The 13,189-nt window shown below is 37.6% G+C and overlaps 1 protein-coding gene across 1 annotated transcript in view; it reads right to left on the minus strand.

Annotated features, from left to right (window-relative positions):
• The window catches only part of EEA1 (early endosome antigen 1), a 115,900-nt gene that overhangs the window by 37,763 nt on the left and 64,948 nt on the right, over positions 1-13,189 (minus strand). Inside the window, exons 13-15 of the mRNA XM_047065385.1 lie at positions 12,621-12,740; positions 4,000-4,203; positions 882-1,082 (exon numbers count right to left, since the gene is read on the minus strand). Coding sequence (XP_046921341.1) covers positions 882-1,082; positions 4,000-4,203; positions 12,621-12,740 — 525 coding nt within the window. The remainder of the gene's footprint in view (positions 1-881; positions 1,083-3,999; positions 4,204-12,620; positions 12,741-13,189) is intronic.

Below are 13,189 nucleotides of genomic sequence, written 5' to 3' on the forward strand. Positions count from 1 at the left end.
AGGCAAATGCACCCCAATGCTTACAGTAGCACTATTGACAAGAGCCAAAGTATGGAAAGAGCCCAAATGTCCATCGATGGATGAATGGATAAAGAAGATGTGGGATATATATATAAATATCTATCTATATATATGTAGATATCTATAATGGAATATTACTCGGCAATCTAACAGAATGAAATCTTGCCATTTGCAACAATGTGGATGGAACTAGAGTATACTATGTTAAGCGAAATTAAGTCAGAGAAAGACAAATATATGATTTCACTTATATGTGGAATTTAAGAAACAAAACAGGAACACAGGAGAAGGGAAGGAAACATAAGATAAAAACAGAGGGAGATAGGGGCGCCTGGGTGGCTCAGTCGGTTGAGCATCCAACTTTGGCTCAGGTCATGATCTCAACTCAACATTCCGGAGTTCGAGTCCCACATCGGGCTCTGTGCTGACAGCTCAGAGCCTGGAGCCTGTCTCAGATTCTGTGTCTCCCTCTCTGTCGCTGCTCCTCCCCTGCTCGTGCTCTCTTTGTCTCAAAAATAAATAAATATTAAAATTAAAAAAAATAAAAAAAACGGAGACAAACCTTATATAAGAGACTCTTAAATACAGAGAACAACTGAGGGTTGATGACGGGGTGGTGTTGGGTGGAGGGATGGGCTAAATGGGTGATGGGCATTAAGGAGGGCACTTATTGGTATGAACACTGGGTGTTATATGTAAGTGATGAATCATTAAATTCTATTCCTGAAATCATTATTACACTATATGTTAACTAACTTGGATTTGAATTAAAAAAAAATCTACAGTCTTAAATTTTTGATGGCCTACAATTGGTGTTTTATTCAGAAAAACTCACATTAAATTGAATAATTCAAAATTACCTGTATGTCAAGCTGGGAGACCTTCTCCTTGCTCTCATTTAATTGACTATTTAATTCATTGACACTAGTTTCTAAGGAAAGGACACGGTCTTGTGCAGCTCTAAGATGTGCCTTCTGCTCTTGCACTTGGTCATGCAAATTCTCCTGGGCTTGTTTATGGCTTTCTGACTGATTCTTCAGCTTCTCTGTTAGTTGAGTTACCTATCGTACAAGGAAGACTAATTATGAAGGTCACAAATGATATAAGAAGAATTAAAAAAAACAAACAAATTTAAGGACCATGAGAGTATTAAAGTGCTCTATAAGTTACCTCATATTTTTAAGAAAATTTATTCATCTTTCCACAAATAAGTAAATAATCTTGCAAAATCATAAGAAAACAACATCAATTCAGAGATTCCTATTATTTTTAAAACCATCTCTACTGAGCTAGAATTTACATGAAATAAAATTCACCTAGTTTAATTGCACAGCTTGAGGAGATTTGACAAATATATACACTCACTTAACCATTGCCACAATCAGATAGAGAACATTTCGATTACCCCAAAAGGTTTACTCATGCCCCTTTGCAGTCAGTACTCTCCACTCATCTCTAGCCCCAGACAATCATGGATATAATTAATAAGAGGTCCTTATATATTCTGAGTATTTCTGAATTGTCAGATATGTGTATTTCAAGTATTTTCTCCCACTCTGTCTTGACTTTTATTTTTGTAACAGTATCTTTTGAAGGGTAAACAATTCTAATTTAGATGAAATCCAATTCATCTAATGTCTCTTTGGTGCACCTTGCTTGGAATTCAATGAGTTTCTTGAATCTGTCCGTTCGTATTTTTAATCACATTTAAATTTTTTTCAGCCATTATTTCAATAAATATTTTTCCCCTCCCCACTTTTCTGTCACACCAATTATATGTATGTTAGATTACATGATCTTGTCTCACAGGTCACTAAAGCATAGTTTTTTTGGTTTTTAGCCCAGTCTTTTTTCTCTCTGTGCTTCCTTTTGGACAGTTTCAATTGCCTTGTCTTAATGTTCACTTTTGTTTTCTATTTGGTTGATTAAGCACATCCAATGAAATTTTAATTCCATATATAGAGAGAAAAGTTCTATTTCTTTTTTTTTAATCATTCCCACTTCTATTTCCATTATAGTTTTTCCTTTACAACCATAAGCATATTTTAAGAGCCATACATGTTTTCTTCTTTGAATGTCTAGAAAGTTTTGATATTTATGGAAACAAATCTTGACTTTGTTGCCTTCTTTCAAAAATGCTTAATTTTGTCCCAGCAGGCAGTTAACTCCACATACGGCTCAGCTGGATCCTCTGAGGCTTGTTTTCATGCTTTGTTAAGTCAGGTGTACACCAGCTTTTACCCTAGGGGCTGGTTTATCTTTACCCCAAGGTGTGACATTTCCGGGGTTTCTACTAAATGGCCCCAAAGTGCTCAATCACGTCTTTGTGCTCTTGCATATCTCCAAGCTCTGATAATTCTTCAGTTTGCAACTCCTAACAATTGTTCATTGCCTGGCCACATGAAATCCCACAAAAGAATGCAAAGTTTAGCAGTCAGCTGAAGGCTTAAGTTGATCCCTACGCAGATTTTTAGAGCTTCTTCTCTCCACTGTTCCCTCCTCTCTGATATTCTGCCCCACAATTTGAGGTTCCTCAACCTTCCTAAACTTTAATCTCTTAGTACTTGGTTCAGTGAGACCACTGTGCTTTCCTTGGATTCCCCCAACCTACACCAGTCTGGAAAATGCCTCTGGGTTACCAGAAGCTGGAATGGTCAAAAGGTTCACTTCCCTTGCTTCTCTTCTCTCAGGAATCAAACCCCTGCATTGCTTGTTGTACAGTATCTGAAAATAGTGATTTGATACTTTTTTGTTCTTTTCTAGTTGTTTATGGTGAGAGGACAAAATAGGTATCAGTTACTTCAACATGGCCAGAAGCACAAATAACATAGATTTATTTTTATTTATTATTTTAAAAAGAATTAGAGGAGTGCCTGGGTAGCTCAGTTGGTTAAGTGTCCAACTCTTGGTTTCACTCAGGTCATGATCTCATGGTTTCTGGGTTCAAGCCTCTCACCAGGCTCTGCAATGACAGTGTGGAGCCTGCTTGAGATTCTCACTCTCCCTCTCTCTGCCTCTCCCCAGCTTGCGCTCTCTCTCAAAATAAATAAACTTTAAAAATAAAATAAATAAATAAATAAAATTAGAAAAGTGGTTGTTACTTACTGATATTTTGTTTTACTATATTTTCATTTAGATAATTATAACTCTCTTACTGGGCAATTCTTTCAAAAAAGCAACTATAAATTCTTTCAGTTTGAAAATGGATTAAGCCAAATTTTGTTAAGTTTCTCTTAAACTACATATGAGCAACTTATCAAAATTATTATTAGCTATGTGTTCCAAAGACATAATTACCAAAATATAAGTAACTAGTAAGCCTGCATATTAACCAATACATAGTAATAACTAGCAGTTGATTAGTGCTTTTAGTTTATAAATATAATTTATTATTCTTTTTCTTTTCAAAACATCACAAAATGACATGAGGCAAGTATGTATTATTAACACCATCTCTATTTTTCTAATGAGCTAACAAGATGAAATTACTTGCTTGTGGTCACACAGGTAGTAGGTTATATACTGGGACATGAACTGAGATCTTTGTCAAATCATGCTAACTTACTTTTACTACAATAGCAACCCATCTCTAAGGTAAATTGGATGGTATTTGTCAAAAAAAACATAATATTTAAAAAGTACTAATAATAACCAGAATGAAGAGGCATTTAAATAAAGTACTCAGCAATATTTAGAAAGATAAAAGTGAGTTTTAGAAACAGAACACATTTGGGGCACCTGGGTGGCTCAGTTGGTTAAGTGTCCAAGTCTTGATTTCAGCTCAGGTCATGATTTACTGGTTCATGAGTTTGAGCCCCACATCAGACTCTATGCTGATGGCGCAGAGCCTGCTTGAGATTCTCTCTCTCCCTCTCTCTCTGCACCTCCTGTGCTCATGCACATTCTCTCTCTCAAAATAAATAAACTTAAAAAGAAAAACAAACAAAAATAGAAATAGAACACATTCGACAGGCTTACTTGTTCCTGTAAGGTATGGTTTTTTTCTTGTAACTGGTTGAGAACAGCAGTCTCTCCTTCACCAGCCTGAATTTTTGCATAAAGATCTTCTCTTTCTTTTTCTAGTAAGGAAATATTTTCTTTACTCTTCTGTAATAAGGCTTCAAGGTTCTGGATCTTCTGGTCCTTATCGCCAATTTGACGTAGTACTTGTTCTAAATCATTCTGTAAAGAAGTAAAAACTACTACCTTAACGATAGAGAACTTAAAAAGTTATTCCTCAAACAGAAAATGACTGATAATACATTGTACAACTCAAATTCTGAGTCTTACGTCTTTTTATACTCGTTACATTTTAACACAGCAAACTTAAGTAATTAGAACTATGTGTTTAATAATATAAATCTACATTATCAAAAGTAAACTAGAATTTAACCCCCCCAAACCTTCAATTAACCACATTCTTACTCTAACACTCTGACCTCATTGCCCAGTACCCTCTTGTTTAATCCATTTCAGACACATGGGACTCTCCTTATTCCTTCATCATACCAGGAACACTCCCACCTCAGGGCCTCTGAACTCACTGTTTCTTCTGTCTAGAATACCTCTCCCACAAGGTCACATGGCTCATTCCCTCTCCTTCAAATGTTTGTTCAAGAGATGCCTGGGTGGCTCAGTTGGTTAAGCATCCAGTTCTTGATCTTGGCTCAGGTCATGATCTCATGATCCGTTGGATCAAGTCCCATTGACAGCGCAGAGCCTGCTTGGGATCCTCTCTCTCCCTCTCTCTCAGCCCCTCCCTGACTAGTGCACATTCTCTATCAAAAAATAAATAAATAAATAAACTTACAAATAAAAAAATGTTTGTTCAAATGTCACCTACTCAATCAGGCCTATCCTGACCACTACATTTAAAATTGCAGCCTTTCCCAATATTCCTTCTCCTGAATATTTTATTTCTTTCCATTGCACTTATCTTTTGACACAATAAATTATTTATTTATTTTTCATGTTTATCTGCTTCCCTCCACCTCACTAGAATATATGCTCCACGAAGATTAGGACTTTTGTCTGTTTTCTTCGTTGATGTATCCAAGACACAAATGTTCTACATTTGTTGAATGAACAGAAAAATAAAGGGTTGCACTCTAACACACACATACTCATGAAGGCTCACTTCAATACCCCAAGAGGAATCTTCTATCGATACATCAAGGGATCCCTCTTCTTTTACTTTACCGAGGGTCTTAGTGTTTACTTTTTACTAAGTGTTTACTTAGTCTTTACTTCTTTTACTTTACCGAGGGTCTTAGTGTTACACAGAGCACGGTGTATTAGCCCACATCCAGAACAATGTCCATTAATATTCTGGAGCTATCCGACCCACATTCTTTGGCTCTGCCTCACTTCTCCCCAGAACCAGGTCCTAACAAGCCCTTCCACAAACCTTATACCCCATACCACCTTGCTCTGACAGAGTCAGCAACCACCTGGTACTGGTACTCTCCAAAATTTGCACCAATATTACACTATTTGAGATCACTTTCAAACATGTTTCTCATCTAAGTTTCAATCACAAAATGATGAAAGGCAACCTACCTCTCTGCTCTCATTCTCTACTCCTGCCACTAATGACCCTCTTCTCCACATCCCACTCATCTTCTGGAACCACAGTTCCAGGCCTAAGTTTTGTTTCCAGAACTGAAATTTTTAGTTCACCCTTTATAGATGCTGATTCCCCTTCAACACTCTCAGATACGTAAGGACCATTCTGCTGAGCAAGCAGGGGAGGTTGACTTCTTCCTGGTTTTTCACCACCATAACTCTCCCCCTCATGTAAAAGCTTCATGCTGCTTTGGGAAGTATGTCGTTCATTTATTCTAGCTTCTATTCTGTGTTGCTATTATCTATAAATCCCTACCTCATTCACTGAAGACTTGAGACCTGATTTAGTCTTTCTCTCAATCCCAATTTCTGCCAATTTCCTGGGAAATACAAAATACACAAAGAATTAAGAGCACAGCCTCAACAGTCATATCATCTTAATTCCTGGACCTCATTCTATTCACTCACTCACATGTACGATCTTGTAATCACTTGAAATTGTTCCAGATGAAAAATTTCAACTGTCCTACTCTGTGACCACAACTTCCTGACCATCTTCCAATTTCATGACCTCATTTCTGTTCTTCAATGCAATGCCAAAGAGACACTGACCTCAATTTTCTTCTGACTTATATAGCACATGCCTCATTTCTCTTCCTGAACCTCATACATGGATATGAACTAACTTAACTATCCTCTCAACTATTCAACATTCTCCATTTCCTTTCACCTACAAATTCCCCACACAGCCACCCTAAAAAAGCCCAATCCTAGATCAGTGTTGCAATCTTCTTACTCCACACCTTCATTTCTAAGAACTGTTAGAGCAAAATCATAAACCTTCAGAGATTGGTGCCACTACAAAGTTCTAGATCGCAGCCTCCATTATATACTTAAAATCATCTTGTCAATCCTTTCACTTGAGTAAGATTCTTACCCCCAAACATTCCCCTCAATAACTATTTAAAAGCTTCAAGGGGCACCTGGGTGGCTCAGTCAGTTAAGCATTCGACTTCAGCTCATGTCATGATCTTGCAGATCGTGAGTTCGAGCCCTGCACTAGACTCTGCACTGGTGGTGTTGAGCCTGCTTGGGATTATCTCTCTCTCTCTCGTCCCCTTCACCACTTTCACTCTCCCTTTCAAAATAAATAAATAAAATAAAAAATAAATAAAATAAAATCTTCAATATTCTCTCTAGATTTTTAAATCTCTGCCTGCCTTCCATTCAACTATCTCCAACTTTATCCATTAAAAAAAAAGGGAGGGAGAGGGTATCTTCAGGGATGATGCACCTTGATTTTTCACTCTCTTATCTATAAAGATAGACAACAGACAGATAAATCCATATTTAGTTCCTTTCCTCAAGCTTCAAAGAATATCCTTCAGAGAATAAGTTCAAATTTACCACCACCCACTGTATCAATGACCTCACAGCTTATCAATACCCTATTCCTTCAGTCACCTCTCCTTCAATATCCTCAAATGACTCCTTCTCTCCCAGACTGTCCCAGACTATAAACATGTTCAGGTATCTCTTGTTTTCAAAACACTTCGCAGACCAAGCCCCACCCACTACTGTGCAGTCTTTATACAATTCATATTTAAATTTCAAAAGGAATTCAAATTTACTTTTGCAAATCTCTCATTTACTCATCAAAAATCAGCCTTTCATCTCTATCACTTTATTGCAATTATGTTTAGCAAGAATATGTAAGAATATTATATAAGAATCCTTCATGTATATAAGAATATACATTTATAATAAATAATTATAGCTTAATATCATGGACATTTTTCACTTATCATACTTGGCATCCCTATTACACATGCACATTTGAAGTTGCTGATTAATCTGAAATTTTGACTCTCCCCATTCCTTTGGCTTCCACTTGGCAGGTTCTCCTTAATTACGCTGATCATGCTCTTCCTTTGGGGTGTGCTTCCTCCAATCCTCCATCCTGTTAGGTGCTAATGTTTCCCAGAAGTCTTGTGTTACCAGTTGTCTATTCTCCTCATTACACTCCCTCCCTGGCTGATCACATCTATTCTAATAATTCCATTTACCCCATATATACTGTGATGTTTCTCACAGCTTTAAATGAATATATACTATAGGTACCTCAACAACATCCAATATTGAACTCACAACACTGCCCAATGAAATGGCCATTTGTCTCAGATGCACTAACAAAGTTGATGACACCTCCATTTACCATGTACTCAGTGTTATCACTCTGGAAGTCATTTACTTTCTTTCTCATTCCCTGCAACTATTAAGTCCTACTTTTTTTTTTTTTTTTTTTTTTTACTGCCCAGGTATTATTCATATTTGCCCTATAACATCTTTAACAATTGTTTGAACTAAGGCCATTATTATTTTTCATTCAAACTACTGCATATATTAGTCTTTTAACTGATCTCCTGCTTCAGAATATTCACTCTGAAATCCACCTTTCACACAACCACAGGAATAACTTATTTAAAAATCAAATCTGGGGGGTGCCTGAGTGGCTCAGTCAGTTAAGTGTCTGACTCTTGTTTTCGGCTCAGGTCATGATCTCACGGTTTGTAAGTTCGATCCCCACATAGGGTTCAGTGCTGATGGTGCGGAGCCTGCTTGGGATTCTCTCCCTCTCTTTCTGCCCCTTCCCTACACTCTTCCCTCTCTCTCTTTCTAAATACTTAAAAAACAATAATCAAATCTGGCTATGGCACTTCTCTCATGACGTTCAATACTTTTCTATCTTCAAGGACAAATGTCACACAAGACCTTCTATAAACTCACCCATGTCTAATGCTCTGGTCTCTTCTCCAATCTCAGTTTAGTTCATATCAGCTTCACTATCCTTGCCCTTTTAACTCCTTGATTCGGAGTATAATCTTTACTATCACCATCTTCACAACCCAGGAACATCTGCACATGCTCTGCAACTCAAATTGTCACTTTTAAGAAGTTTCCAATGACTGCTCTTTTCCAGACTGAGTTAGAGAACTGTCCTCTGTGCTACCATAATAATTTTATACACATATATACACCTAGAACGACACTGATTCTACCTCTTTAATTAGTTTTTAGGACTTCTGAAATTTCCATAATGAGAGACTTTGCCTGGTCTCTTTGTCATCCTTTTCTTATTCTTCTTCCCCAGGGAATGGGGAATTCAATTTAACCAACTGAAAGTCTGGAATAAGAAACTAAGCATGTTTTGCAGAAGAATGAACCTGGACCACTTTCTTACCCATACACAAAAATAAACGCAAAGTGGATGAAAGACCTAAACGTAAGACAAGAAGCCATCAAAATCCTTGAGGAGAAAGCAGGCAAAAACCTCTTTGATCTTGGCCACAGCAACTTCTTACCCAACACATCTCCGGAGGCAAGGGAAACAAAAGGAACAATGAACTACTGGGACCTCATCAAAATAAAAAAGCTTCTGCACAGCAAAGGAAACAATCAGCAAAACTAAAAGGCAAGCGATGGAATGGGAGAAGAAATTTGCAAATGACATATCAGATAAAGGTTAGTATCCAAAATCTATGAAGAACTTATCAAACTCAACACCCAACAAACAAATAATCCAGTGAAGAAATGGGCAAAAGACACAAATAGACACTTCTCCAAAGAAGACATCCAGATGGCCAACCGACACATGAAAAAATGCTCAACATTACTCACCATCAGGGATATACAAATCAAAACTACAAGGAGATACCACCTTACACCTGTCAGAATGGCTAACATTAACAACTCGGGCAACAACACATGTTGGCGAGGATATGGAGAAAGAGGATCTCTTTTGCATTGTTGGTGGGAATGTAAGCTGGTGCAGCCACTCTGGAAAACAGTATGGAGGTTCCTCAAAAAACTAAAAATACAACCACCCTACGACTCAGCAACTGCACTACTAGGCATTTATCCACGGGACACAGTTGTGCTGTTTCGAAGGGACACATGCACCCGCATGTTTATAGCAACATTATCCACAATAGCCAAAGTATGGAAAGAGCCCAAATGTCCATCGATGGATGAATGGATAAAGAAGAGGTGGTAAATATATGTACAATGGAGTACAACTTGGCAATCAAAAAGAATGCAATCTTGCCATTTGCAACTACATGGATGGAAATGGAGGGTATTATGCTAAGTGAAATTAGTCAGAGAAAGACAAAAATCCTATGACTTCAGTCATATGAGGACTTTAAGGGACAAAACATGAACATAAGGAAAGGGAAACAAAAATAGTATAAAAACAGGGAGGGGGACAAAACAGAAGAGACTCATAAATATGGAGAACAAACTGAGGGTTACTGGAGGGGTTGTGGGAGGGGGGGCGGGCTAAATGGGTAAGGGGCACTAAGGAATCTACTCCTGAAATCATTGTTGCACTATATGCTAATTTGGATGTAAATTTTTAAAAATAAAAAATTAAATAAATAAATAAATGGAAAGAAAGAAAGAAAGAAAGAAAGAAAGAAAGAAAGAAAGAAAGAAGCTAAGCATGTTTAATTCAGCCCCTTCCTTTCCCCTCAGTCTAAGAGACAACCTGCCTATAAGAAGTTGAAAGCCTGTCATTTCCAGCTTTGTCTGTCATTGGATGAATAAATTTAATTCTGGGGCACACTATAAAAAAGCACACTTGAGGGGCGCCTGGGTGGCTCGGTCGGTTAAGTGTCCGACTTCGGCTCAGGTCATGATCTCATGGTCCGTGAGTTCGAGCCCCACATCGGGCTCTGTGCTGACCGCTCAGAGCCTGGAGCCTGTTTCAGATTCTGTGTCTCCCTCTCTCTCTGCCCCTCCCCTGTTCATGCTCTGTCTCTCTCTGTCTCAAAAATAAATAAACATTAAAAAAAAAATTTTTTTTTAAAAAAGCACACTTGGGGCTCCTGGGTGGCTCAGTCAGTTAAGCGTCCGATTTCAGCTCATGATAATCACAGTTCGTGAGTTCGAGCTCCACATCAGGCTCCATGTTGACAGTGCAAAGTCTGCTTGAGATTCTCTCTTTCTCCCTCTCTCTCTGCCCCACCCCCACTTGTGTGCACCTCTCTCTCTCCCCCTCAAAATAAATGAATAAACTTAAAAAAAAAAGCCCACGGCTGCAGACCTATGCCAAATTCTCTACCTCAGTCTTACTACTCTATTTCTTTGCTACTCTTTATAGTAAAACTCCTACAGTTATCTACATTCATTGTATCAAACTTCTCTTGCCCCATTTTCTCTTGAACCCCTTACATCAGGCTTCCATTCCTACTTCTCTATCCAAGTTGCTCTTATCAATGTCATCAATGACCTCCATGTTGCCAAATCCAATAGATTCTCAGTCTTCATCTTGCTTGACCTCCATCCTCCTCATTAACCAGGCCAAACTTCTTGAAATCATCCTTGACTTCTCTCTATATATATCCCACATCAATCTATTAGTAAATGTGTCAGCTTCACTTTTAAAATATATGTAGAATCTGACCATTTCCCATTACTTGCACTGTTTCTACTCTGATCCAAGCCATATGATCTCTATCTGGATTGCTGTAGTTGTTTCATAGCTAATTTCTTTGCTTATAATCACATGTCCCTACAGTCTACTCTCAATACAGCAGCCAGAGTAATCCTGTGAAATTATAAGTCAGATCATGTTACTCCTTTGCTCAGAACCCTGCAATGATTTCTCATGTCACTCACAGTAAAATCCTCAGAATTATCTATGAGGCTTGACATGTTACTCCTCTGTGATCTCCAGGACTCTGTGACCCTCTAACCCTCTCATGTCTCACACCACTCCAGTCACCAGCTTCCCAATAGTCCTTAGACATGTTCCTGCCTCAAGGCTTTTTAATGTATGGATGTTTTTCTCTCTGATATCCACATGCCTCACACTTTCTATTCCTTTGGCTCTTTCATCTTCTCAGAGAGGTCTTCCCTGGCAATCCTATCTCACACTGCAGTCCCACCTACAGCTCCCCAGATAATTTCTAATCTCCGTTCCTTTGTCATCTCCATAGCACCGACTGCCATCTAACACACCACACATTTTGCCTATTTACCTTGGCTATTGTTGGTCCCCCTCACTAAGCTCCATGAGAACAGACAGCTTTGTCTATTTCATTTGCTGTCACGTCCATAAAATCACTTCCTTGGCTAAGAGTAGATATTAATACATATTTGTTTACTGAATAAATGAAAGAACAAGTACATGAATACAATAGTTTTATCTCTATCCATCTGACTCCCATCCCACTCTCCAAACTCAGAAGGGAAAGAGACATCTTACTTATAGCCTCCTTTAAATAACTCCACATCATTAGACTACCATTTTCTGTTTACACATCATTAGACTACCATTTTCTAGAAGGCAAGCACTTTGTCTTACCCATCTCTATTTTCAGTGCTTACCACAGTGCCTGACATGTAGTACTCCACAACATTCAATGAATTAATGAAAGACTGAAGGAATAAACAAATGTCAAAAGAAGGCACCCTCTTCCCCTCGCTGTAACAAAACGAAAATTTAACTTCTTTCAATCTTCTAAGCTATGGTATAGATTCTGTATAAATTTAACCTAATCACTTATATTTTCTATGGCTACAATTCCAATGTTCCTATGATGGTTCTAAAGCAGGAAAGACATGATCAACAAATACTAAGTTCTACTGTAGAATATACAAAATGTTCTTTTTTACTGGGCTAACTAAATCAGGAAATTTGTACTTGTTTTAATTTTTCAAATAAGGTACTTTTAAAAATAATAAATAATAAGCAGTAATATATTTCGTCTACATAATAAAGAAATTTAATAAAATTTAAATATTTTATATAAATAAGTATACTTACAATAGCAAATCTAGTTATAATAATTTTAAAATAGAAAATTTCAACATAGCAACCAAAAGAAAAAGATTTTCTGCTCATCTAGATACTGAAAATTATCAAAACCCTTCAGAGTCAAGTTTTTTGCATTATCCAGTTTTAGTACAACAAAAGAATAATGACCTGGTTAATTCCTGTTTAAAAGGCTAATAATTCAAATAATATTCACCTGAGCTTCTCGAAGTTTTGCTGTAGTGCTTTGCTGAAGGGCTTGTTGTTCTTGATGTTGTTGCTTCGTTTTATCTAATTGATGCTGCAATTCTGTGGAATTTGTTACTTTTTCCTTCAACTTAAAAAAAATGTAGATTGTTAGTTAACAACTTAAAAGCATAATGCTATCATTCGTAAATATCTGGCATTACTTCAATTCTCAAAATTCTCGAGTCTGAGTAAAAACCTAAATTCAAGGGGGCGCTTGGGTGGCTCAGTCAGTTAAACATCCGACTTCGGCTCACACGGTTCATGGGTTCGAGCGCTGCATTGGGCTATGCTGACAGCTCGGAGTCTGGAGCCTACTTCAGATTCTGTGTCTCCCTCTCTCTCTGCCCCTCCCCACTCACACTCTCTCTCTCTCTCTCTCTCTCTCAAAAAATAAACATTAAAAAAAAAAGAAAAAAAAAACCCTAAATTCAGACAATATATAAAATCAACTTTAAAAGCAATATCTCATTACTTATAGAATCCTAATCTCATGATTATGAAACTATTCCCTAGGTATTCCTAGGGACTCATCCTAAG

Source organism: Lynx rufus, unplaced genomic scaffold (genome assembly GCF_022079265.1).
Source record: "Lynx rufus isolate CCGP_SWC_20201006 ecotype Redwood Valley unplaced genomic scaffold, mLynRuf1.p SCAF_7, whole genome shotgun sequence".
Taxonomy (NCBI): Eukaryota; Metazoa; Chordata; class Mammalia; order Carnivora; family Felidae; genus Lynx; species Lynx rufus.